This window comes from Amphiprion ocellaris, chromosome 10 (assembly GCF_022539595.1).
Source record: "Amphiprion ocellaris isolate individual 3 ecotype Okinawa chromosome 10, ASM2253959v1, whole genome shotgun sequence".
In the NCBI taxonomy this organism is placed as follows: Eukaryota; Metazoa; Chordata; class Actinopteri; family Pomacentridae; genus Amphiprion; species Amphiprion ocellaris.
In genome coordinates, this window is record NC_072775.1 from 15,609,509 (window position 1) to 15,636,223 (window position 26,715).

The 26,715-nt window shown below is 40.5% G+C and overlaps 2 protein-coding genes across 3 annotated transcripts; both read right to left on the reverse strand.

The window, feature by feature from the left end:
- Positions 1–5,063: 5,063 nt before the first annotated feature.
- LOC111577312 (uncharacterized protein DDB_G0271670-like) lies at positions 5,064–11,848 on the reverse strand. Its single transcript, XM_035954308.2, has 7 exons — positions 11,774–11,848; positions 10,410–10,442; positions 9,872–10,003; positions 7,107–7,892; positions 6,622–6,714; positions 6,461–6,546; positions 5,064–6,375 (listed from the first exon to the last, which is right to left on the reverse strand). Exons 1-7 carry the CDS (start codon positions 11,829–11,831, stop codon positions 6,301–6,303), a joined length of 1,263 nt encoding a protein of 420 aa, XP_035810201.2. The 5' UTR covers positions 11,832–11,848; the 3' UTR covers positions 5,064–6,300.
- Positions 11,849–12,143: 295 nt separating this feature from the next.
- LOC111577304 (zonadhesin-like) lies at positions 12,144–26,290 on the reverse strand. Of its 2 annotated transcripts, XM_055014362.1 has the most exons (25): positions 26,033–26,290; positions 25,787–25,839; positions 25,611–25,685; positions 24,460–24,680; positions 24,286–24,367; positions 23,472–23,869; positions 22,334–22,898; positions 21,992–22,188; positions 21,513–21,902; positions 20,802–21,094; positions 19,927–20,192; positions 19,417–19,485; positions 19,082–19,219; positions 18,721–18,977; positions 18,514–18,598; positions 18,309–18,380; positions 17,964–18,098; positions 17,575–17,831; positions 17,312–17,396; positions 15,462–17,213; positions 14,871–15,079; positions 14,562–14,718; positions 14,124–14,470; positions 13,052–13,181; positions 12,144–12,933 (listed from the first exon to the last, which is right to left on the reverse strand). In XM_055014362.1, exons 1-25 carry the CDS (start codon positions 26,107–26,109, stop codon positions 12,791–12,793), a joined length of 6,453 nt encoding a protein of 2,150 aa, XP_054870337.1. In that variant the 5' UTR covers positions 26,110–26,290; the 3' UTR covers positions 12,144–12,790. The 2 variants fall into 2 exon arrangements, with proteins under 2 accessions (XP_054870337.1, XP_054870338.1); XM_055014363.1 differs by lacking the exon at positions 19,417–19,485.
- Between the last annotated feature and the right edge of the window lie 425 nt (positions 26,291–26,715).

Consider the following 26,715-nt stretch of genomic DNA (forward strand, 5'->3'; position numbering starts at 1 on the left):
CCCCTACAACAAATACAACCTGAGGCGTAACTGAGTGTGCAGGGGTGTGGGAGAGCACTTGAGTAAGTTTTTAGATGGTTACATTCATTATGCAGCACCACTGCGGAGGTGTCTGATGGCTTCCCCGTGTTTACAGTGCAGCATGACAACTCCAAATACAGCCAGACTTCAATCTTCAGTGACAGATCGGAACTACATGAAGAGACGGAAGTAGCTGAGACTGCCTAAATCCACAGAAGAGCTCATAGAATTTGACTTTAGGCATTGGGTTCAAAGTTAACAAATTGCTAGTTAAACAATGCTTATTTATTTGCAATCATTCAAAATGCCAAGATGCCACTTTGGACTGAATCCACCGAATGGCCAAAACCTACAGAAAACTGTGGAGAGACGAAGCTGCACGTATTATTTTAGAGGTTTTGAATGTGTCACAGAACTACATCAGCAGCTGGACCATTTATTATTATGAGCACCTTTTGGACTTTTTGACCAAGTTGATGTTAAAAAAAACAGCTAATTTCAAGATACTAAAAATATAAAAGGATACAGGCTTGGAAAAATGATGTCCTATTCAACTTTTCTGGATGATGGTCTTCTAATATGCTCACTCCACTGAATGATTTCCATGTGAGTGCTAATAATGGGATTTCAGCTATTAGAGCAACATATCAAAAATAAACAGGATGAAAGAAATTTACTTGCTATTGAGGAAAACAAAACAAAACAAGGAAAATGTCTAAATATATATTAAAGGGGTCCAATAATTCCTCCACTGAAATCTCATTGGCCACCTCAGATCTGTCGGGTAAAGTTCACTCACTGAAACTCTAATGTCCGAAGTTTCCATCAATGCAGCAATCTGTAGTGACGTTACGAGATGTGCCGAGGCTTCGAAGCGTGTGTCGAGTAACGGAGGGGGCGTGTCCACGAAGCGCTTATGGAGGCTTGCTTCATTTAGGGGAGGAGCCAAAATGATGACGTTCGAAGCCTCGCAAGCCGGTCGTACCGCGTGACTGGTTCAGAATTCAAATGAAGCGCCATTAAGCTTAGAACCATGAGTGAACCAATTGGATGGAAGGCCTCAGTGCTTAATGAAGCTTCATCTCGCCATCACTAGCAAAGTAATTAGTAAACTAGTAAAGTCTACATTTACAAGGCTAACAGTCAAACTAACAGTCAAGCTACCTGTCGTACGAATGTCCCTGATAGTGGGAGACTATGGAGCGAGGATGCGGCTATTTCCTGGTGGCAGACCCGCCCAACCTCGTGTAAAACTTGCAAAAGTCGTTCGCTTTTCCCAATTAGAGCTGCTAAAATAAAAATGAAAGTAGAATTTCGCATTTCAGTATTAGTATAGTTACTTCTGTTAATGGTAATTGACGCTTCGAGTCAACAAACTTTACCGTCACTCACTATCTTGAAACTACCTAATACCTGGATACTGACAGATTCACCTTCATGAAGGAGGAGTTCAGGCTTCAACTTCAATTAAGGTGAGTCCAATACATCCTCGATATGTCTTTTTGATGCGCTGTTATTAATATTCCGAAATGTTTATATTCTCTGCTATGCCAGTTTTTTCTGTTGCTGTCTGCACTAACACAGAAGAGCTTTAAGTAATTAGCATTTTGTATTATTTGTTGTTATGTTTTATTTGTGAGCCTGTGCTTAAGGTCTGCCAGATGCATGCGTTTAATTATCTGTGCTATAAAATGGGTAATTAACTTTAATATTGCAGCCTATATTATTTACATATTAAACACAGACAGGGCTGTGCAATACAGCACCTTGATACTTACGAAGATAAACTGTGAAGGTTGTCTTTTTAGTATTCATTAATCACCTGGGCTCATCAATTTGGGGAAAATATATAATTGTGATTTTTTTTGACAGATTTTAGACAAAATATTTGAAGTGGGCTAAAATTTATCTATGTATCTATGTATCTATCTATCTAGAGTACCGTTAAAAGTGTGACTCTCTCATGTGTAAGGCCTGAATTTGGAAAGTCATTGACATAGCAGTTTAAACCCCGAATCCAGTCATTTCACCCTTATTTATACAGCACATTTAGGACAACAGATGTTGCGCTGAACTACTTTGAATATTTTATAATATTAACAAATACATTTACTAGACTTATTTAATTATGGTCAAGTCCCTACACCATTATTTACTATAAAAATTTACTTACTTAATTTAAATATTATGCTGAAGGCCCTGGTATTTTATATAAAATTTTAATTTACCAAACTAATTTATATACTAAGATTAAAACTCTTGCATCGCCTTACTAATTACTGAAAGTTTCAATCTGCTTGAATTAAATAAAATTGATTTTCAGCATTAGTCTCATTTAATTGTCACATGTCACATATCCTGAATTGTAGCCTTCAACATTTGCTAGTTGCATTGTTTCAAACTGCAATTTCAGTTTTAAATTGATAGGACCCAGTATGTGACATGTATAATTTATAGGACTCATTTATAGGACCGTTTTGTGCTGCTATTTATTGTAATCTACCACAATTGAGTGATGCTGCAAATCTGAATTTGTTTTCTTTATTTTGTTAAAATGAGATCTATATCCTATTGAGTCTGACTGATCTGCGCTGGTAGAGTCACACCAAACTGAGGAAGTATCATACTGATCTGAACATCTTGTACTGAGAAGTTTCTGGACAAGTCCATGTACTTTTAGATTCCTGCTCTTACTGGACCATAGGTCATGCTCTCAGTATCACTGTCCCTGTAATCCTTGCTTTTCACACTGCCATCTAATGATTAACTGTGACTACAAGGAAATGTTTCAGTCCTTTAATGATTTTTTGAAACAAGGCCACAACACAAAAAAACTGTTATTGTGGTGTTTGTAGTTGTTCTCCATTGCTCAGTGCACTTTGGCCAACTGAGGTTGTTGTGATGCAGTGATCATCATTTTAAACTCACTCGGGATCTCTACTGTCATAGCATTTTCCATTTTTGCAGCCACTTAAATATCACAGTTTACAAGTGAAGAGAAATTTCAGCCAGTATGTAGGAATATACTGAGACAGAAAATCCTTTAATAATAAGTTATCCTATAATCAAATTCTTTTCTTGAAAGCACAAAGCCTCATGATGATACAAACAGTAAGGCTCTAAGATCAGCTAGCCATACCACAACAACAACTGCAGCTGTTGTTCCTTACTTTGTACCAGGAGAGAAAAACTGAGGTTTCTTAAATTTTCTGTCATCTCTCAGAGGACATACAGGTTCAATTAATATTTGCTACAACAAATGCCACCGCAAGAGTCCAACAAACTAAATGTTTACAGGCTTTTGGTCTTTTTTTATTAGTTAAAAGTGGGTGGATGTTAAGTGGTTAATAATTAATAATCAGTATAAAATCATATGCATAAGGACACAACAGGTTGGATAAATCCTGTGTGTTATTAATGGGAGCCAAGTGAGTAGAGAATACAGCTGTTAGATGGCTGGCTGTGCAGTAAAGTGAGAAAACCTATGAGGCGAAAGAATTGCCCACCTTAGTTATAGTGATGTATTAGACAATGTGAAGTTCCAATCATACAGTCGTCCAGTAGTTCAGGGGATGTTCTTACTCCATCAGACTGTGTCAGTGGATCTTTAACCATATTGTTTTGTCCTCAAGGAAAATAAATGACGTAGTGGAAGTATTTTTCCAGCATGACATATGAAAGTTTCATGCCTTGGTCACACACGCTGAAGCCATGGACCAGGCTAGTAACAACATTACTGCAGAAGGGTGTATTTTTAGCTTCATACAGTGTATCTTTAATGGAGAAAACTGTAAAATACAAGAAAACAAATACAACTTTTTAATTTTTAGATACTCGCTTACTACTGTTCCATTTTACCACATCAATATCAGGTTTTATACTCCATCTGTCACACCTATTGTAATATTGTTGCCTTCCACTTGCGTTTAGGAATAATGAATATGTTGGTGCTGCATTAAAGTATGCAACTGTGTGCAACATTCATCAATGCTCTTACATTCAAGCCTCACAGCTGAATTTTCTACATTTTTTTTTTTTTTACTTGATTGTCCTAAACCTGTGACTTCAAACTGATTATAGAGTCAAATCTTCTGTACCTCTGCATATTTCCTTGCATTGACCTAGCCAACCAGACAAACTAATTCTTTTCACTGGTAAAATCTACTTTGAACAGTGTGTGTAGAGGCAGAAATAATCAGAGCATGTGTGCTGTAACACAGACTGTCATCAGACAATTTATGCTGCCGCACTTGAACCATCAGATTCCAGGCTTGAAAGAAGCCTCGCAACATAAACCTCAAACAGCAAATGCTCGCTCAAAGAAAGAAAGGCACCCTTGTCTTTGTCTAGACAGCATCAATTCTTTAGATGTATAGAAAGAGATTCAGGGACACATGCCAAAGCAGATACACAGCAAAAAGCTGATCATTAAATCCGGTAAGAAATGTGTTTTTAACTTGTGTATCAACTGATGTTTTATATCAGTCTGTTATAGATAAGATTAAAAGAGTAATATGAACACTAAAAGCCATACTAAGATAGGTAAATTTTGTTTCATGTGGATGATGGATCTCTGCATAATCATTGTCATCACCAGGTAGAATACAGCAGTTTTCCTGAAAATACATTTCAGTTTTAAAACAGTCAGTTGTCAAGAGTATTGTTATTGAATGATTAATAAACTCTGCCTTTCCATAAGTCATCCACACAATTAAGCCTAATTTCTTTTCAAAAATCAACAGTAATTTGTTACTGTGACTGAGTGACTCCTAAAGAGTAATTTTCCCGCAGTAAGTACAATTAGCCGTGATGGGTGGCATCCTAAGTGAATGATGTTCACTGGATATTTAAATTCATAATGATGAATGGGGACGTCACGGCACCAGAAATGTGCTAGTCAGTGCCAGTACAGCTGATTTTCAGTGAGTAATGCAGCTTTTTAGTATTAATGCATTTATTTTCTCATTACTGCAGTGAGTCAGCAAACCCACCGGAGCGAGAAGGGCACATTAATCCATGACTTTGTATGTCTAGTGAGCCAAAGTAAATCAGAGACCTTGTCATGTTAAGAAAGTAAGGAGATTTTTATTTCCTTGATGATTCACTGATATGTAATAGGTTGAACCAACACCCTGTAGACATGTAAAGAATGCAACGCTTGTTAGACAGCTAAATAGACTGAAGGTGACAGATTTAAACAGTACATGTTTGTTGATTACACAAGAAGCCTGCAAGTAGAAAACACATTATAGCAAGATTTTTGAGACTTGATACATAGCTGCAGGACTGCCTCAACATCTTGGTGACACTGGGATCAGACATCCAGTGGATTTATATCAAACTACAATGGAATTGTCTCTTCCTCATCCATTATCATTATTTCAATTAGAATGATATTATATTTTTCTAATCCTGCATTTAAGTGTTGAGTTCACCACCACCATTTGCAGACACTATAAACAACACTTAGTCTGTTTTTGGCTGCACAGCTGGCTCTGTTGATCCTCTGAACCCCAAAAAATGCTGCTAGGTTTGAAAGGCCTGTTATCTAAGAAAATCAAAATGAAAAAAAGCCCAACTTATGTAATTCATCAGAGCACAAAACTGTAAAAAAAACCAAAACAAAAACAGAAAGAATTGTCAGATTTCAATGTTCCATTGATCCTTCAAGTAATCATGTCTGACGTGTGGTCCCATCAGGAAAGATAACCAAATCTGTCCGCGAAATCATCATATTTCATCGAAATTTAATTATTTTTTTCTGCAAAAAATAAACATAACATTCTGTGCTCCTTGATACAACCATGAAGGCATTAGTGACCCAACTGTGACTAACAGTCTTGTGACAAAAATGTACAAACTTTTTGGCTGAACTGCAGGCAACATATGTATAATATATGTATAATCAACAAAATGTAACTAGTGTTCTTTTTCTTGTTTACGATTTAAAGCATAAGACATTTTTTAGGTCTCTCTACTTTTGACCATGGTTGTAATGTTTCCATAGATTCACAGGACATTATGTTGCAGTGAAAATGAGCCCACAGTGAGCAAAAATGTGACAGGAACAAAAAAGAAACAGGTTGAGGTCCAGAGGGTTAACTTTTATCACATAGCACTGAATGAAAGGGTGATTTTACGTCCTTTCATTGCCTAAGCTTGAAGTAGGCCCTGGCCTGCAGCAGTATTAGATTTAACAAATGAAGGTTGTGCAGCCTGTTGCCACAGTACAGCTGGGGTCATACTTGTGCCTCCATTTGCTGAAACAAATGTCATTTTTTAAGTGGGTTTGATGTTCCTGATGGTCAGAGTGCAGCCTTCACAGTTCTGCTGCAGAAAGGCCTGCGACAAAAACTGCGAGAGAGAAGACAAGCATTTAGCTTTTGTGATACTGTTACTGTAGGGTGCATTATTGCTGTTGAAGGTGGTTTGTACTTACATCAGATAAGGCCTCTAAAATTGCGTCTTTATTATCCTCGTTGGAAAATAGAGAGGCTTTTAGGTGAACAGTAATTGTTTGGATATCTGAAAAAACACAAAATGCTAGTCAAAATCAACTTTCTGATGCACTCCATGAGATGTCCACATCACTGACTGTACCTATGTCTGAGCTGCTGGTGGCTGTAGAATGTGTGTTTCTGTTGACACTGTTAGTATCCAGAGTTGTGGTGGATTCTAGCAGGGTTGTTTCGACTGCGAAAGCAAGAAAACGGTGAAATCCTAAGTTGTTAGTGACTGTGCCAATGGAGGCAAATCATTGTTTCATCCCATCTTCCCTGACAGCCACACAAAGAATAAATGTGTTTCTAAAATTTTTTTTTCAACTGTCTGAATGTTCTATTGAATCTATCTCGATAGAGCTTTTTACAACAAGCATTTTGACATGTCATAGCAGGAAAAAGCTCAAGTGAATTAATGGTTAGCTGCATTCCACTTGGGGAAACCCTGCTGTTTTGCATGCTGCTTCGGTGCCATGGTCGGTTGGAACTGAGCCATCATTAATATTGTTAATTCCTCCTGTGCGTTTCCTGCTGTGACAATCAAAATGTCTGCCATAAAAAAGATCGATGTAGGCAATGACCAACCTGTAGCTGCCGAGGCTGACGTTATGAGGCCATCCCAAGGTGTAGATGTAGTGGTGGATGCTGACATTGTGCTCTCAACCTGCCCATCTGATGGATTACTGCTGCTTCTTGTACTGGGTGATGTTGTTGAAGAGGCTGCAGATGATGAAGATGTGGTGCTTCCATCTACTGCTGCAGATGTGCTACTGTTGCTTGTTTGACTCGTTTCTGAAGTAAGCGGCTCTGTGGATGCTGTAGTTGTGCTCACGTCAGATAGTGCAGATGTTGCAGAAGAGATCAGAGATGATGAAGTTGGGGGTGTATCTGCCACTGTAGTTGTACTGCTGTTTGTTGTGCTGCTTGTTGTAGACGTTGAGGCTATAGACAGTGATGTGCTCATTTGTGCTGCTGCAGATGTGCTACTGTTGCTTGTTTGACTCGTTTCTGAAGTGAGCGGCTCTGTGGATGCTGTAGTTGTGCTCACGTTAGATAGCGTGGATGTTGCACTGCTGCTTGTTGTACTAGATGCAGTAGAATCAGACACTGTGCTTGCTGAATTTGTTCCGACAGGTGCTAGCAAAGTGCTGGTAGTGCTGTTTGTTGTGCTTGGTGCTGTAGTAGTGGACGCTGGTAAAGTTGTGGTAGGTGTAGTACTGCTTGTTTGGATTGTTGCTGTAGAAGCAGACGCAGTGGATGCTGAGGTTCTGCTCACATTCAGTAGTGCAGATGTTGTACTGGGTGCTGTTGTTGTGGTGATTTTAACTGCTGTACTTGAAACATTGTTGCTTGTGGGTGTAGGGTTTAAAACTGTAGTCAAGGAGAAAAAGATTTAAGATAACGTTATTTCTTTTTCACCGACAAATCAAAGATAAGATGGTTTTACCTTAGCTGACATGTTTCAACTGCAACTGCAGTCTTCTTCAGAGCGTCATCTGACGTGTGCTGACGTGTCCTTTTTATCATGTGACCGGTCTGACAGATCTGTCAGAATCTGTCAGATAGGCCACGCCCCCCGCCGTCCGGTGGTCTCTGGAGGATGGAGTCCCAGGTATTAGAGGGTGTAGTCCCCCTCGTCCCGGTTCATGGAGCAGCTCGCCCGCTTCCTGATCTCGATGGCCTCCTTGATCCATCGTTTATGCTTGTTGGTCTCCGATGTTACAATCCTCCCCCTGTCCCAGTCCATGATATGATTATTTCTTTTGCAGTGATCCATGATGGCTGATTTTTTGTTTTCTTGTTCGGCTTTTTCTTTTTGTGTTCTTGTGAGTCGTCCGATTGTTTCCTTTTCGCATTCTGTCTGTTCTTTTCGTCTTGTGTTGAATGTTCTGCCTGTTTCTCCAATGTATGTTTTCTCGCAACATTTGCACGGAATTTCATAAATGATGTTGCATTTCTTGTCCAGTTCTATTTTGTCTTTGGGATGGACTAATAGCTGCCGGAGTTTTGTATGTGGTTTTACTGCTGTATTGATGTTGTGTTTTTTCATTATGCGCTGTATAGGTTCTGTTATCCCATGGATATATGGGATGGTGATTATGTCTTTGTTTTTATTGTCCGGTTGTTGCGTTTTGTTTGCGTTTCCTTTTGTTTCTTTACTTTGTTTTTAGCTTGTTGTTTTCCTTTGTTGATGGCCCATGTCGGGAATTGGCAGAGTATGAGTGCGTTCTTGATGTGTTTATCCTCCTCCTGTTTGTTTTTATCGTCTGTTATGATGCTGGTCCTTTCGTAAAGTGTTCTAACTACTGATAGTTTGTAAACTGTGGGATGTTCTGATGACCAGAGGAGGTTCTGGTCTGTATGTGTAGGTTTCCTGTAAACTGTGATCTTAATGCTGCCGTCTTCTCTGTGGTGTATATTTAAGTCCAAAAATGAAATGGTCCGGTTTATTTCTTCTTCATGCGTGAATTGTATATTTCCTGTGTCATCCATGTTGTTCAGGTGATCGGTAAGTTCTTGTGTGTGTCCAGATTTTATTATTTCCAGGATGTCATCAACATATCGTTTCCAGAGTGTAGGTCTGCGGTGTGTGGGTGCTGTGTGGATGGCCCACATACAAAACTCCGACAGCTATTAGTCCATCCCAAAGACAAAATAGAACCGGACAAGAAATGCAACATCATTTATGAAATTCCGTGCAAATCTTGCGAGAAAACATACATTGGAGAAACAGGCAGAACATTCAACACAAGACGAAAAGAACACCAGACAGAATGCGAAAAGGAAACAATCGGACGACTTAAAAGAACACAAAAAGAAAAAGCCGAACAAGAAAACAAAAAATCAGCCATCACGGATCACTGCAAAAGAAATAATCATATCATGGACTGGGACAGGGGGAGGATTGTAACATCGGAGACCAACAAGCATAAACGATGGATCAAGGAGGCCATCGAGATCAGGAAGCGGGCGAGCTGCTCCATGAACCAGGACGAGGGGGTCTACACCCTCTAATACCTGGGACTCCATCCTCCAGAGACCACCGGACGGTGGGGGGCGTGGCCTATCTGACAGATTCTGACAGATCTGTCAGACCGGTCACATGATAAAAAGGACACGTCAGCACATGTCAGATGATGCTCTGAAGAAGACTGCAGTTGAAACATGTCAGCTAAGGTAAAACCATCTTATCTTTGATTTGTCGGTGAAAAAGAAATAACATTATCCTATGATAGTCAACGACAAAATGAACATCATCCAAATATGAGAAAAAGATTTGCATTGTAAATCTTGAGCACAATCCTGCACACATGTACACCATTCTGTTTTGTGTGTTCATCCTCACTTACGTTGTGTGCAGGTTGAGTTGTAGTCAGCACAGCAGTCCCCGATAGTCACACACCTCTGGTCACAGTAACAACTCATTCTACGACAGCTGTTGTTTTGACCAGGACAGCACAGCTCTGGTGGACCTGCACAGCCTGGAGCACACGTCACAGCTTTCATGGTGAAACTACAGCATCGGCATTGTACCAGTTAGTAACTGTAACTGCAGCATGCTATTTCAAGATTACTTGAAAATGGAAGCTATGAAATTATTACTATCTAACAAACAACAATCAAACCAATAATTAATAACACAGTAAACAGTACCAATCAATATAATTGTTGCAGTTGTAGCTTTGTCATCAAATTGGGGGCTTTGTGAAACTTTTTGTGGACATCTGATAGGGCTGTTAGAGTGGATGAACGTGGAAATAGTTGCAGCTTGGATAAGTGACAGAGATGTTGCTAATAATTAGAGGTTTGAGGTCGAAGTGTAATCTGCTGCAGTGGACTTATTGGAAACAAGGACTACAGTGCATGAGGTGATGTTGTGGATATTACCTGTTAAGTTGGTAGCCGGACCTGTTGTCTGACCTGGAAATTTTTAAGTGAGAACAATAGGTAAATTCCCTGGAATTCAGGAAAAACAACATTCAAGCAGACACTTTGCTTGATTCAGGAAGGAAGAGAGTAAGTGGCATGCCACAGTTAACTATTTGGTACAGCAAAACCATGCATAGATTTTGTCTTTGTGGTGTTTCCTGTAAGACGTGGCTGATGATTTGGACTTGACCCACTCAATTACTTTTGCTACAGCTAAAGAACTGAGACTTTCTAGGTTTAACAGGCTAAACTCTCTCAACAGGATAGCATATATACACCGATCAGCCACAACATTATGACCACTGACAGGTGAAGTGAATAACATCGATCAACTTGTCATAATCCAGTGTTCTGCTAGGAAACCTTGAGTCCTGACGTTCATGTGAATGTTTGACATGTACCACCCACTGAAACATTGCAGGTCAAGCAACTCCCCCACCCCACCATGGTAACAGCAGTCCTTGATGCCAGTTGCCACCCTCACCAGGACAATGCACCCTGACACTGCAAAAGCTGCTCAGGAGTGGCTCGGGGAGCACAACAGAGCTAAGCTGTTCGCCAGGGTTCCACACTTCCTAGATCCATATCTTACAGAGCATCTGTGAGATGTGCCAGGATAATCCTGATCTAGGTAGGTCACACCCTGCAATCCACAGGACCCACAGAATTCACTGCTACCATCCTGGTGCCACAGGACATCCTCAGAAGTCCTGTGTCCATGCCCCACTGGGTCAGAGGAGTTTTAGCGCCATAAAGTAGACCAACACATTATTAGGCAGGTGGTCATGATGTTATGCCTGATCGATGTATATGGAAAAGTTTGGATGTATTATTATGTTTATAATCATATACAAAATAACAACTTACAAATATTTTTATTTGTAAGTTGTTGTTTGCGCGCCTATTATGAGTCTGATTTTTCCACTGAGGTCCATTAGTTTGAATACCATTAGCGCTGTTGACCTCTCATCAACATATAATATGGTGGTTGCTGTTTACTTGCTTATGAATTATAAACTGAAAACACGACTCAACCCAGGAGGTGCCTCTAGTTTAATTGGCACTAGAACTCCATTTGTTTGGACTGAATAATAAACTTAAATATTTTTCGAATAATCCCCTTAAATGACTGGTGTAGTATTTGGGATTCAGCTTTTCAAACAAGTCAATGGAAAATAAATCTTGCTAGTTAAATAACTGTTGAACTTGCTCGTAATTTTCTGTCCTAAATTATCTACAGTTTACTTATTTTAAAATATTATAAGATAATTATCCCATTATGCCAGTAAATTGTTCAATATTAAATATATTGTTTTACTCACCATTGCAGGGAAGCAGCAACCCTAACAGCAGAAAGAGGCAAAGTGCAAACCAATCCATGATTCTGTGTGGCAGCTGAGTGTAGCTGACACTTTTTATACATGCACAAGGCACGTACACACCCATGCACATGCACATGCACATGCATCACATATGAGTCATCTCTAGACAAGAATCGTGCTGTTGTCGGCCAGAAAAAGAATTACCTTGTCTTCAGGTATTATGTTACGGAAATTCAGTAATGTTTTTTTGTTTCATCTGATAAATGGCTGGTTAGTGGGTTAGACCTTTAAAAATGTAGATAGGTATGTCAGGAATGCTGTTTTAGCAACACTTGAGACTAAAGTGACAAAACACAAGGCGACACAAATGTAACCACAGTGCCTGTTTATTAGAACAGTGAGGATTCAACAGAAAATTTACCAACAAGCTGGTAATCCAGTACACATTATGATAAAGTGCAAGCAGCATTTTCAGTAATTATTTACAATACATTTTAATTGGTTTCTAGCAGTATCACATCATGATAAGTAATCCATGTGCAGTCATGTGTTTTCATTATTTAAACACTTTATATTGTATAACTAGTTGCAGCGTAGACATTACTCTGTAGGCCTGCAGTGTATGCTGTAGTAATAGTTTGTCAGTGAGTACAAAGATTTCTTAAAAAAAATAAAAATCTCCAAGATTTTAAAGACTTGAGTAACTTTTTCAAAACGCACATGAACGCTTTGAAATGCCAGAAACAGTGCATACAATCGGAAATCTACTAGAACATTCTTTGTGTTGTGTATAACAGCAAACAGTTGTCCATGTTTAAGAATGTTTCACCGCTCTGATTTGTGTGTGTTGTGTAAGAAAAAAAACAAACTAAATAAGTGTAAACCAGCCTGTTATTATTTAATACAATGATAGTTATGAGTGTGGAGTTTTCATGTAAACTGACACAACAATGAATCAACTAATAGGCTAAACATTCACAGGCTGTCTTCAAATGTCACGTCTCTTCCATGTGATGTTCACACTCTCCAGCTCTCTCCAAACTCCTGAGTGCTCGAGGCCCTGGTACCATCTGGCTTTATCTTATCATTCCTCCTGTTTCCATCAAAGTTTCCACACAGGCCTCCCACCTTCCTTTTATAAAGGCGGGGTAGAATGATCTCTGCAGGGAAGACATTAACAGTGTCAGTTTGTTCATTGTATAAACAGTTTCGTTTAATCCTACGAGTTTCAGGATTCCTGCTGATTCTGTTTTGTATATTGAGGTAAAGATTAGCTACCTGCTGAGCTGTGTCCGTCAAACTCCACGGACAGGCCAAAGTCAGTCTTCAGGTAGATGTGAGAGGAATGTTCCCAGATGTTTAGACCAGCAGTCGATGAGAAGGGAGGATAAGTTGTATTTCCATCAACCTGGTGGAGGACAAAGAGGATCTGTCAGTGCAAAACAATACTTGCACAGTAGATTTTTTGTAGGGTTATGTTAGTTGTGTACAGGGATTCATCAATCATACTTGGATCAGTGCATGGCAGTGTGGATTCAGTACTGCCACACTGAAATGTCTCATCAATTATTTGATAGATTGCAATGAAATTCAGCACAGACATTCATTTATGTAGGATCAGTGCAAACTAGCACACTGACATACAATACTAAGGCCATAAACAAAGTAAACGTTCTACTTTCTCAACATCACTGACTTGATGCATTTTGGTTAAAGCTTTCCTATGTATGGATACAACTTCGCAGAGCTGCTAGCATGACTGTTTGTTCAGATATGATATTCTAGTGCAATGCACATTTCATTTTAAATCTCCTAAAAGACGCTGCCCTGGACATGCCCATCTTTTTTCAGGGTTTGGATTTGAGCTTTGTTGAAAAAAATAATTATGAATACATGTAAAATATACAATACCAGTTTCAACTTGATCACTGCTTAAATGTGGTCGAGACTGAATACTGATGTTCTTTGCTGAATATAGTATACTAGTTGGTCTTCTTAAAATTACATACCTCAGAATCAAATGCAATAATATGTGACTCTCGGATGAATGTATAATACTAATATTGCTGTTTTTAACAAACTCCATCTCTCCTTGTCTCTTTTTCTCATATGTATAACTATAAAATGCCAATAGGGAAATAACGCATTACAGAGCATAATTTATCACATATCACTGCATCTGCCCCTCTGCTGTCATAAGATCTTACAGAGAAAATTGAAACTACTGCTGGTTATTTCCCTAAGTGCCTCTATATGTGTCTGTGGGGAAGAGGAGATATTGTGTCACGGTGCCACAGTGAAATAACATGGAGGCAGACGGTGTGCTTTTAAAAATGCCCCTGATACGTACTGTTAGCTTCCGTTTGTTCTTGAACTCCACAGTGTAATTATACACTCGGATCTTAAGCCCTTGTAATCTGTGGCGGTTATCCTGCTCTTCGCTGTCGTCATCACTATCATCATCTTCATCTTCATCATCTTCTTCGCTGACTCTGCGACTGTTGTCTTCTTCACTGCTAATATCATCATCATCATCTACGATATGCTCATTGATACCCTCGATGTAGACATCAGGAAGGTTATTTGGCAAGTTGCTGGTCCTGACCAGCACATACGAATGTTCACCCTCAAAGTCGTGCTTCATTTTATCAAATGTTCTGTACTCAGGGTCTCCGTTGATAGTGCACTCTCTGAAGCCTGCGGAGCAACCAGTGGAGCAATTAAAAACAAGTAAATAAGATAATATAGTTTAGCTATATCAGAGAGTTAATTATGGTATTTACAGCACCTGTAGACTGGCAGTAATAATCGCCATTCTCATTCTGAAGGCAGACAGCATTTCCATCACAGTCATCTTCGTCATCACAGTCAATCTTCCCCACGCCATCATCCTTCTCACATTCACATTTCTGACTGCAGTGATTGGTGTACCACACTTCGTTGAACTGACAAAAAAGAGAGAGTCAGCAAATTCCTCACACCAATGTCTTCAGTAATGTGCTCCACTTTTTCGCAATAATGATAAGGCATTAAGAAAGTTGTCCAAAGTATTTCCAAATTTTGACTTTATAAAGATTTAGTCTGAACTGTCACTCACTTGGTATTTGGTGCCATCCCTATCCACACAACCACACTGTTGCACAGGCACACAAGCCCTCCTTTTCTTTACAAAGCCATCATTACACACACATCCTGCCACGCAGTTGATGTTGTCACTGCAGTGTGGTGGACCATTCAGGTCTGCACAGGTTGGACTGCATGCAGGCATACAAGTGGTGTAATGACTGTTTGCTCTGCATGAAGGTGCTAGAGTGAAACAGAACAATATACTTAGAGAAAGTATGCACACTTTGTTGGGTATAGACGGATTATTGGCCTGGGTGATTATTGTGCCCCATATTTAGCATTTTGATGAAGAAGCCTAGTCATAAATGACAGGTTCTAAAGTATCACACGCTGTTAAGTCATTTAATTGAACATGTATTGGCTCCAAATATTGGTTTTTTGATCACCAGTAATTGGCATCAGTATCATATTGATTGATCTGTACCCTTCATCATAGGATTCATACTGTAAATTTATTGGCCACTGTTCTTTTCTATTTGCCTAATATGCCACGTATAAAGTAATCGTTCTGGGAAATTCCAGTTTTCTTTTTTAAATAGGGAAATGTAAACTTTTAACTTACTTGGTAGAGGAGTGGTTGTTGGTTGTGATCTCGCTGTTGTTTGTGGCTCTGGTGGCACAGTGGATGGTGGTTGTGGTCTAACTGTTGTTTCTGGCTCTGGTGGTACTGTGGATGGAGGTTGTGGTCTAGCTGTTGTTTGTGGCTCTGGTGGTACTGTGGATGGTGGTTGTGGTCTAACTGTTGTTTCTGGTTCTGGTAGAACTGTGCTTGGTGGTTGTGGTCTAGCTGTTGTTTGTGGCTCTGGTGGATATGTGCTTGGTGGTTGTGGTCTAGCTGTTGTTTCTGGCTTTGGTGGATATGTGCTTGGTGGTTGTGGTCTAGCTGTTGTTTGTGGCTCTGGTGGATATGTGCTTGGTGGTTGTGGTCTGGCTGTTGTTTGTGGCTCTGGTGGATATGTGCTTGGTGGTTGTGGTCTGGCTGTTGTTTGTGGCTCTGGTGGATATGTGCTTGGTGGTTGTGGTCTGGCTGTTGTTTGTGGCTCTGGTGGATATGTGCTTGGTGGTTGTGGTCTGGCTGTTGTTTCAGGCTGTGGTGGATATGTGCTTGGGGGTTGTGGTCTAGCTGTTGTTTCTGGCTCTGGTGGTTGTGGTCTAGCTGTTGTTTCAGGCTGTGGTGGATATGTGCTTGGAGGTTGTGGTCTGGCTGTTGTTTGTGGCTCTGGTGGATATGTGCTTGGTGGTTGTGGTCTGGCTGTTGTTTGTGGCTCTGGTGGATATGTGCTTGGTGGTTGTGGTCTGGCTGTTGTTTGTGGCTCTGGTGGATATGTGCTTGGTGGTTGTGGTCTGGCTGTTGTTTCAGGCTGTGGTGGATATGTGCTTGGTGGTTGTGGTCTGGCTGTTGTTTCAGGCTGTGGTGGATATGTGCTTGGTGGTTGCGGTCTAGCTGTTGTTTCTGGCTCTGGTGGTTGTGTTCTAGCTGTTGTTTGTGGCTCTGGTGGATATGTGCTTGGTGGTTGTGGTCTAGCTGTAGTTTCAGGCTGTGGTGGATATGTGCTTGGTGGTTGTGGTCTCACTGTTGTTTCTGGTTCTGGTAGAACTGTGCTTGGTGGTTGTGGTCTAGCTGTTGTTTGTGGCTCTGGTGGATATGTGCTTGGTGGTTGTGGTCTGGCTGTTGTTTGTGGCTCTGGTGGATATGTGCTTGGTGGTTGTGGTCTGGCTGTTGTTTCAGGCTGTGGTGGATATGTGCTTGGTGGTTGTGGTCTGGCTGTTGTTTCAGGCTGTGGTGGATATGTGCTTGGTGGTTGTGGTCTAGCTGTTGTTTCTGGCTCTGGTGGTTGTGGTTTGGCTGTTGTTTGTGGCTCTGGTGGATATGTGCTTGGTGGTTGTGGTCTAGCTGTTGTTTCTGGCTCTGGTGGATATGTGCTTGGTGGTTGTGGTCTAGCTGTTGTTTCAGGCTGTGGTGGATATGTGCTTGGTGGTTGTGGTGTAGCTGTTGTTTCAGGCTGTGGTGGTTGTGGTCTAGCTGTTGTTTCAGGCTGTGGTGGATATGTGCTTGGTGGTTGTGGTCTAGCTGTTGTTTCAGGCTGTGGTGGATATGTGCTTGGTGGTTGTGGTCTGGCTGTTGTTTCAGGCTGTGGTGGATATGTGCTTGGTGGTTGTGGTGTAGCTGTTGTTTCAGGCTGTGGTGGTTGTGGTCTGGCTGTTGTTTCTGGCTCTGGTGATTGTGGTCTAGCTGTTGTTTCTGGCAGTGGTGGATATGTGCTTGGTGGTTGTGGTCTAGCTGTGGCAGCAGGAGTTGTTGGATTAGCCAGATCTGTAACAACATTTTACAGTGAAGTCTTGCATTAACTCACATTGATTATCAGATAAGCTGTCCTTGGATTAAGCAGATTGTCAGTCAGACAGGATTACCTGCACAGTGTCCACGGTGAAGTGAGACATCATCTATGGCCACATCCGACTGATCATTAGAACCCCTACGCCCTTCAAAAATGATCTGAAATGAAGTGCATGGCTTAATGTTAGACAACACAATGCCTATTATAGTCTCCAGATTCATTAGGACACATAGGTACAGGATACACTTTGATTATTGGAGGTAATGCACTGTTAATGTTTTGCTCTGGAAATTCTGACATTAGACAGGTCAGGCAAATCAACATATTTTTACTCACTTGGAATGCTGCAGTTGTTGCCAAGTCAACCTGAGCCAGGTGCCACATATTTCCTTGATCATTCCTTTTCCGCCAGACAGCAGTGGCCAATCTGTTCTGGATCAGGTAAACATGGAGGCCCATTGTATTTGCTGAGCCATACATATGGTACCAGAACTGCAGACACTGAGGACCAGAGTCAGAACACTCAGAGCTGATGAGACGAGCCGTGTCTCCATGTGTCACGCTACTGGCCTCAATATACATGTAATGGCCATCTAGAAAAGAGAAATGAAAAGATGAAATTTATCAGACCCTCTTTAGTTGGTCATATAGAATTCACGTAGCTTGAAATATTGCTTTTGTTTCTTATCTGCCAACATTTATAATGTTATGTAGAGAAGGAGTACCTCCGGTGTGATCAGCAGCGGGGCCAGTCATCAGGGTGGGGGTGGACCCTTTTTGCCACGTCCAGTCAAAAGCATCTGTGACCATCTGATTCCAGTTGCAAAGGTTGCTGTCAAAGCTGCAGTCAAGATTGCAGACTATGGGGAAAAAGTGCAAAAAAAATACCATAAAAGTATTAGGACCTTAGCACAACTTCCTAAGAAATAATTCATTCTGTTCCCCTTAGTAATATGAATTGCTGATTCAGTATTTACAGGACTAGACATAAACGTTAATTTGTAACCACTCTTCTGCTTTCCTGATGTAAAAACCACTGACCCATAAAATATAGCTTCCTGTGTACTTACTGGGGTGTGGCGGGACGATGTCTGCAGTTGTTGAAGGAAGCTCAGTTCCACTAACAAGACCAGGAATGATACCTAAAGAAAGTGATTACTAACTTAGTTACACCCTGTGATATATAGGCTATGTGGTATCATATACACATGTCATAAATTTACAAAGTTTACAATATTCTGTTGTTTTTTTTTTTTTTTTAGCGGTAAATGTCACCTGAGCATGTGCCAAGATGGATGGAAATGTCATCTATGGCCACATCTGATTCAGCCGTAGAGCCACGAATTCCCTCCATTATGATCTGAAAGGAGTAATTGGGAATAAAAACTTCTCTATTGTGAAGAATACTATCACGGATCTTTGCAAAAAAGAGTGTGCAACATTCAGCTAGCATCTTTTAGAGTAATATTTTGGTAGGCTTACTTGAAATGGACCAGAGACTGTAATATTAACACTTCCCCGATGCCATTCTGGTCCCTGGTTGTTCAACATGGACCAGAGCTTTGTAGCTTTATTGTCTTTGAGCAGGTAAATATTGAGGGCCATGGCTGTGGCTGAGCCATACATATTATACCAGAATTCCAGGCAGAGTGGGCCATTGTTGTGGCACACTGAGCTCAACAAACGGGCAGAGTCTCCATGAGTTACACTGTCTCCCTCAAGGTACACGTAGAAACCAGCTAGAGGAGTGTTGGAAATTCCCAAGTAAATATGAATCATGAAAAAAAGAGTACAGCAGTACAACAGAGGTAATTATGTTGTCTCACATTGGAGTTTACTCTACCTCCAGTGGTATGATCTTGGTTTGGCCCAGTTAGATGCGATGGTGTGGGGCCTGAATGTCTTGTCCAATCAAAACTGTCCTGTACGAGCTGCTCCCATCCACAAAAATTATTTTCAAAGTTGCAATTCACAGGACACACTATGAAAAAGCAAATAAAGACAATGGAAACAATAAATCTAATAGCCAGTTAGGGACAGGAAGGTTATTCTTTTGCAGGCAAGCACAGGCAAACATAGTAATTATTATTTATGGAATTAATAATTACAAATTGGATTGTGCCACTGATTATCCAAAGCATTCCCAGATAAACACCCCCCAACCCTGGATGCTCTTACACGTATGATCTGGAGTTGAAGAAGTAGGAGTTGGACTTGTTGGAGAAACTGCTGTGGTTGGGGGGTTAGCTGAAATAGAAACAAACAAACAAAAAACCCAAAGAAACAAACAAAAAAGATAATGAGTTCACTGCCTTTTTGGCGCCCCAGGAAATATTTTGTACTTGACTACCCCCTCCACATTTTAATCACCTAAAACTACCAACAAATTTCCCCATCTTTGCTTATATCTGTGACAAAAACTAAAAATCACTCAGGAAAGGCCCCAGGCTTTTGCCTAGTTTGCTTATGCAATGAGTCTAGATTGAAAAAAGCGGAATGTTGAAGCAGAAAGTGTGAAAGATATTATTGGTAAGAGAAAAGCCAATCATTAGATATTGGAGAAGCAACACAATAGCTTTAATCAACACATAGTGCTGATAAATTACATATTTTAGTTAACACGATGATATAATTACATATACAGTATGCAGTATCATCCCAATCCCCATATCTGACTCAAATACCCACCACAGACTGTGCCAGTCTCCCAGTGGGGAAGTTTCACTCCTGCAAAATGGCATGCTGCTGCGTAAGACTTGAGAGATTCACATAGAGTGTGTTGGTCACCACTTGTGGGACAGTAGTCATATATACAGCTGTTGAGGTAGATGCTTGGATGAATATGTTCATGGCAGGCTTTGAAGGCATCCCCGAAAAGTACAGAACATTCATTATAGGCCTCATTCTCCTCATCATAATCACAGAGTCTTGGATCATTTGGGTAGACGATGCACCTGAAAAAATTAGACAGTGAAATAGAGATGAAGTCATTTTGTTGATTCCAGATTATACATTTTATATACATATTATTACTTCATAATGATTTTAGAACTTCTCCTGCATAAATATAAAAATGTGTTGAGATACCAGATTGTGAGCGGGGTCTAAGACCATATCCTCTGACTGTATTTAGCTGGCAGCTATATATTTCTGATTTTCAATAAACCAACAAGACAGGTCAGATTTTGAGTTTATGTGCTTGTGATTATTGTTGATGGATTGTTAGTTGTTAGAACACAGACAGCTATTTCATAACAAGACTAGGAACCTGCTTAGCCTGCTAACATTCTCACAACAGCAATGCTGACAGGCTGACTTTTAGCAAGTATGATGCTAACCATCAGAATTGGCGATCAGGGTCTTATATTGCATTTGCTAATTAGTATTAGCCACCAATTTAAGGTGATGGGAATATAATTAGCACCATTCTGCTACTTCTTAAAAAAAAGTGTTGTCTTTTTATTTGCAGTTGACATTCTACCTTTTTTCTTTATAAACATCATAAAAATCTGTTTAATTGTACACAGAACTTTGCAGTTATTCCGTATTGTAAAATAACTCACTCATTATTGTCTGGCACCCTCCAGCTGTCTCCAAACTCAAATGCGTCAGTGGCGCTTTGGCCTCCTGGTTTTAAAAAGTCATCGTCCTGGTGTCCAGAGTAGGTGCCACACAGTCCACACAGTTCATATTTGTAGCGCTCATCAACCTGCAGGAACAGCCTGTTCTCCATGTCTAACCCCATTCTGAGCCCAAATGTTGTCTCCAAGATAATATAATTACTCTTCTTGTAGACCGAAACTGAGCCATATGCACCACTGTTTGAATATGGGAGTTGGACATGGTTGTTGTGCTCCTAAGGGGAGAGCAATTGATTATTTGTCAATCATTCATTTGGAATGTTGGCATACAGTAGAACTGTTATGGCTATGGAAACCAATTCACAACCAACTGGCTGTTCAAGGCAAAATCAAGTGTGTTTTACTGCTAGTTTGTGTATACATGGAAACCTAAGGTGACAAACAACTGACTTCCTCCAACACTTTGACATCAAACATTAACTCAGCTCTATAAACATGTCTGTGCTGATATGAAAGCCATTAAGCACTGTCATAAAAGGATTACAATAGATAATATAGAACACTCTGTATACAGTAAATGGACTGCCAGACGGTCACAGGACACATTTACTTGAACTAGAAACAGTAACAGCCTTTGTCAGATTTAAATGCTAGAAGACACTTGTGCCAAACAGTAAGAATTGGAATGCTTACATAGACCTCTCCGCTTTGATTCAGGGTGAGGAACAGCTCATCAACCTCAAGAGCCACAGCTTCTAGCTTGGACCTGGTGAAGTTCTGATGGGGAGGATGCATGTTATATCCAGTTACAGAGAACTGGACTGAGCTTTCTCCGCTACATGTGGTAGTCAGTGTGTAACTGCAGCCCCCTTGAAACTGATATTCCAGCTTGTCAAAGGTGATGTAATGTGGGTCACCATACACACTGCAAGTGACAGATTTGAAAGGGAAGCAGCCTTTGACCCCATTGTCAACCTTGCAAACCTCACTGTCTGTGCAGTGCATTGGGCTGCACTGCATGGCATCATTGCCCATGCACTGGCACTGTTGCACACAATCTCCCTCCACGAGCGTTTCACCTTTCTGCAGGGAAAAGGGTGTTATGTTAGTAAAATATATGAAATTGAATAGGTGATGAAGGAATAATTTTTGAGCTCATCTACCACACTTACTTCATAGTGTGTTCCATTATACCAGCAGCCACAATCTTCTGCTGGGACGCACTTTTTCCCACTGAGCTTGAAACCAGAGTCACACTCGCATCTCTCTTCACAGCTTCCACAGGAGCCAACTATATCTAGACTGGAGCACACCTCAGGACAGCCATCAGCACATGAGTTATAGTGGCTATTCTCACTGCACTGAAGGGCTGAGGGGACACGGAAATAGAGAGGAAAGACCAGAGAGCATGACATTAGCTGTTATTGCAGTATTATTGTCATTATTTGTCACTATTTCCCCAATTTTAATAACAGGTGAAAGAAAAATGAAAGCAGAAATAAAAAATAGCATACGGCAGAATGTTGAGTTCCTCCATGTCGGTATTGCACCTCCGGCCTTTTGGCAGACGTCAGCATATAGTTGTAACGTCTCACACAGCACCACTGGGTCACCATGAGAAGAACACATGCCAAACACACAACTTCTGAAGTAGCTCTCTGCCCCAACAACTGATAAGCAGTCAGCAAAGGGCCCAGTGCTGGAGAGGAGGCCTCCACAGTACAGCTCACTGGCATACTCAGCCTGCTCCAATGGGTCACACTGATTCGGCACCAGAATGGTTTCACAGGAGGACGTAGATTCCCCGGTCTGCCAGCTCTCTGCTAGATCTGTAGCATCTTCTGCATTTGTACCATTAGGCATGAGCAAGTCATCTTCTGTGAGATGGTTGAAGTTGCCACACAAGCCACAGACCTTGTCAGAGTAGGTAGATGGGAGGACGACATGGATATCACCAGAGTTGTCAGTTGAGACAGAAAGACCAAACCTGGTTGCAAGGACAACAGCTGCAGGGTTGCTGTTGATGTTGATGGTGCCGCTACTGAGGCTGAGTGGAACCTTCTTCCACACCCCATTAACCTGGAAAACAGTTTTAGTGTTACACTTCCTTACTGTCATCAGCAGTATGGACTTACTGTGTATGACAGTTTGCATATAAAATAGCATTCTGAAGATAGATGTATCTTTTAGAGCTGATAGGACTGACTAGTCCTCTATAAATTCTAGGACATTACCACCACTCAACAACGTTTATCAGCAGAATGGGCTGCAGATATGGGAACTGCTCTATCCAGTACTTCACTTCACTTCACTCAATAGTTATTACAGCATAATGGCAAGGTACACCAAAATGAAATTATACTGACACTACTTAAATTGAGGAAGCAATGCAAAATAGAGAATCTCAATCCTGTATGTTTTAGAATGGAGAAGAGGCTTCTAGCATCCAGAAATGTTCATTCAGTGCGTGAGGATGACTTGGTCTGTCAGCTGTGAAAAATACTCATATTGTCCTCAAATGCATCAGAAATGTACTTTTGTGAATGCCATTCAAAGCTGTTCAGCCTCTGTAAAAGGTAAAAGGCTTCTAGTCGTGTTTATTAGCAATGGATTGCAGTCACTAAATTTATATTTCCCTTTAAAATAACTCACCACAACTCTGTGTGTCTGCCCTTTCAACAGGAACACTCTGATGTTCCCAAGGTTCACAATGATTCGCTGGACAGTCGGCAGAGACTCGTTGCCGTTCTGCTCATTGACCACTTCCACACTGAACTCGGGCAGGGCTTCAGTGGGTGAGCAGGTCTTAGCCAGTACATAGGCGCAGGGTGCCATGAAGCGGAACAACACTCCATCAAAAGTGCTGCAGTCTGTGTGTCTGTGTATAGTGCATATCCCAGAAGTGGGATTCCCACTGGACCTTCGTGTTTCAGGACCACAGATTTGGCCCTTAGGGCACTGAGAGGGAAAGCAGAGGAACTGGCCAGCAGAACAGAGGCAACGAGTGAACTCGTCTGTCCATAGCTCTGTGTTAGATTCACACTGGTGTCCTGTGGGGGTGTGACCAAATAAACAATCACTTTACAACCACGACACCATCTGGCGAGGAAAAACTGATTAGTAACATTAATGAGTTATGTTCAGTGTTATGACTGTATGAACTTTAACACATTTTCTTAATTATATTTATATAATTATAAGTATTCAATATATTATTCACATAGGTGATACTTAGTATGGATTGTTGTTTTCTGAGTTTAACTAAAAGAATGAAAAGCATTTATGCTGATTTACTGAAATTGTAAGACATCTTCAACCTTTGTTTTTGATGACGGAGATAGTTTTTGCACAAACATTGCTAACATTATGTATATCTGAGGATAGCATTATTTTTCATCAGCTAATTGGAATAAAAATAGGTTGTTCCAGAGATAGAAAAAAAAAGTTTAAATTGGTAAATACGTACCACAAGAGCCTCTTCTTACATGTATTTGTTTAAATGTGATCTTTTCCTGTGGAGACTGTGCTTGAACTTCTTCAAATACAACCTGACATGAAAGAAGTTCATCTATTTTAGTGTACGCTGTACAATATGCAATACAGGTCAAGTACAGATCTGTGGTAATATGTGCCATTTTACCTGTGTCCCTGGTTCAATGATTTTCAGAGGCACAAACACTTGTCTCCATGCATCTTGTGGGATGGCAGGAGAGGCCCAGATTTCTACCAGACCAGTTCTGCTTTTTAGCAGAACGTGGAGTTCAGACCCTTTAGGTGTCACTGGGGCGAGGTACCAGAACTCTACACAGGCCTCTCCCTCTACTTCCAGTGGAGGACTCTCTAAAACATCCACTACAACTTCTGGAGCAGAAAAAGACAATAAAATATCATGTATTAGATGTGAAGGAAAAATTACTTTCCCCTTTTTAAGGTCATAGTGGCCTTTAGATAGGAAGATATGCCAAGACTCTCTGCTCTAGTCGAGATTAGATATCGTCTATTCTGACGTGACTCAGCAGACTAGTTGTCTCCATATTGGTCTGTAATCTAACTCTGACCTTCTCCCAAGTACAATATTTACCTGAAGATCAGAGAGAATCCTCAGAACTGATGCTGTCATTGCTCGCATGAACTCCTGCTTTGTTGGTGTCATTTCTCCTGACGTCAGTAAACCTTACTCACAGCTTAAGTCATCTGAGTCCTCAATCTCTTAACCTCGCTGAACTTCCAAAACATTAGATGGTTTCAATGTTGCCATAGAAAGTGACCATGCTCATTTGTAGTTCTAGTGTAGCAATTCGTTATCTAAAGCGCAGATTCAGTGACCTTGCCACTTCCATTCTATTTAAATCACACAGTATACAAATGAGCTTTTACAGGATGTCATGAATTTAGCCACTTCAGAAATGGCAAGACATTTCTATGATATTGTAATAAAACAAGTGGTGCAGTTTTTAGACAGCCATTAAGTGCAAATGCAAATATCTGTTTGAGTGTTTCGTTCTGAATTTGAACCTCAAGTGTTAGCCTTCTACTGTGATTGCCCCAGGGAGAACATTAGGTTATAAAGTATCTTAGCTTGCTTCAGATTAATTAGTGATGATGCAGCGGCACACAGATACAATCACAGTCTGTTTGTAGATTAAAACAGAACTGTGGCCCAGTGTTCCAAAGGTTAGTTCACTGAAGGTATCTGTGTCAAAGTAAACTAGCTTTGATTATACATATTATGTTACATTAATTATATCTGCTTCTATCTACTATTGTGCAATAAATATAATCTACTGTTACCTTTTCTACCTTGGCTCCTTGTCCAGTCACAAATCGGTCTGTTATTTGTTTCGTAGTGACACTGTGTAATAAATTCTAAAAAAGAAAGGGGTTAAGAATAGTATAATTATAATATAATTAAGTCCTTATTATAAGCAATTCTAGCAACAGATCCTTGTAATTGTAATACTTCGTACCTGATGTTGGTCTCCTTTCTGGTAAAGTAACTAATGAAAAGTCATTTTCAGCTCTGAAATAGAATTACATCACATCAGTTACGACAGATTTATGATAGATTATGACAGAAGTTAATAAAACGACTGCCTTAAAAACACGCACACAAAACTTGAATACAAATAGAAATCTAGTATAATTTCTACTTAATATAACTAACAGATCAGCTAAAATGTGACATTTGAATGTTGAATTATCTTGAAACCCACCTGCATTGAATTCCCGTCTGAGTTAGAGCGAGTAGAGTGACTGTGACCAACAAATCTGTGCGGATGCCTCCAAGCATGGCTGATCCCTTAACGGCAGCCTTTCAGCTGCTCTCCCGTTGCTAATACTCTTTCTCTCTTTGATGAGTTGAAGAATGAATAATGAGCACTAACTGTTGTGAAGCCGTTCACTGGAAACACAGCTTATGTGACCCTTTAACTGCCAGCACAGAGCTGGTGGCCCCTTTGCCTTGCCTTCAGAATAGAGCGGAGGGTTTTATGTATTAATTCCCCGCCTCCCTCACCCTCTCACCACCTCTCACCCGCCTCTTCCTCTAACCAGGTAATTTCAGAGAAGAGAAGAAAGAACACTGCAGGACAGTAGGACATAAAAGGGGTTGGACCCACTCTAGCGGCATGAAAATGCTCCACAGATGACGACAGTAACTTGCACAGTTTCAGTAAATAGTGATAGGCAAGGTCAGGGTTGAATGTTGTTCAGTCATAAAATGCACTCAACCCAAAGTAAACTCACATACAAATGTCTGAGTTAATAAACTGAGAAATAAATATGACAAAGCTACTGTGGTGGTGTAAAAGTTGCACTCGGTAAGGATGTTTGCAGCAAAGGTTTGGAGTGGAGATGAAACATTGGCATTTTTGCTGTTTGAGTTCACTTGAACATG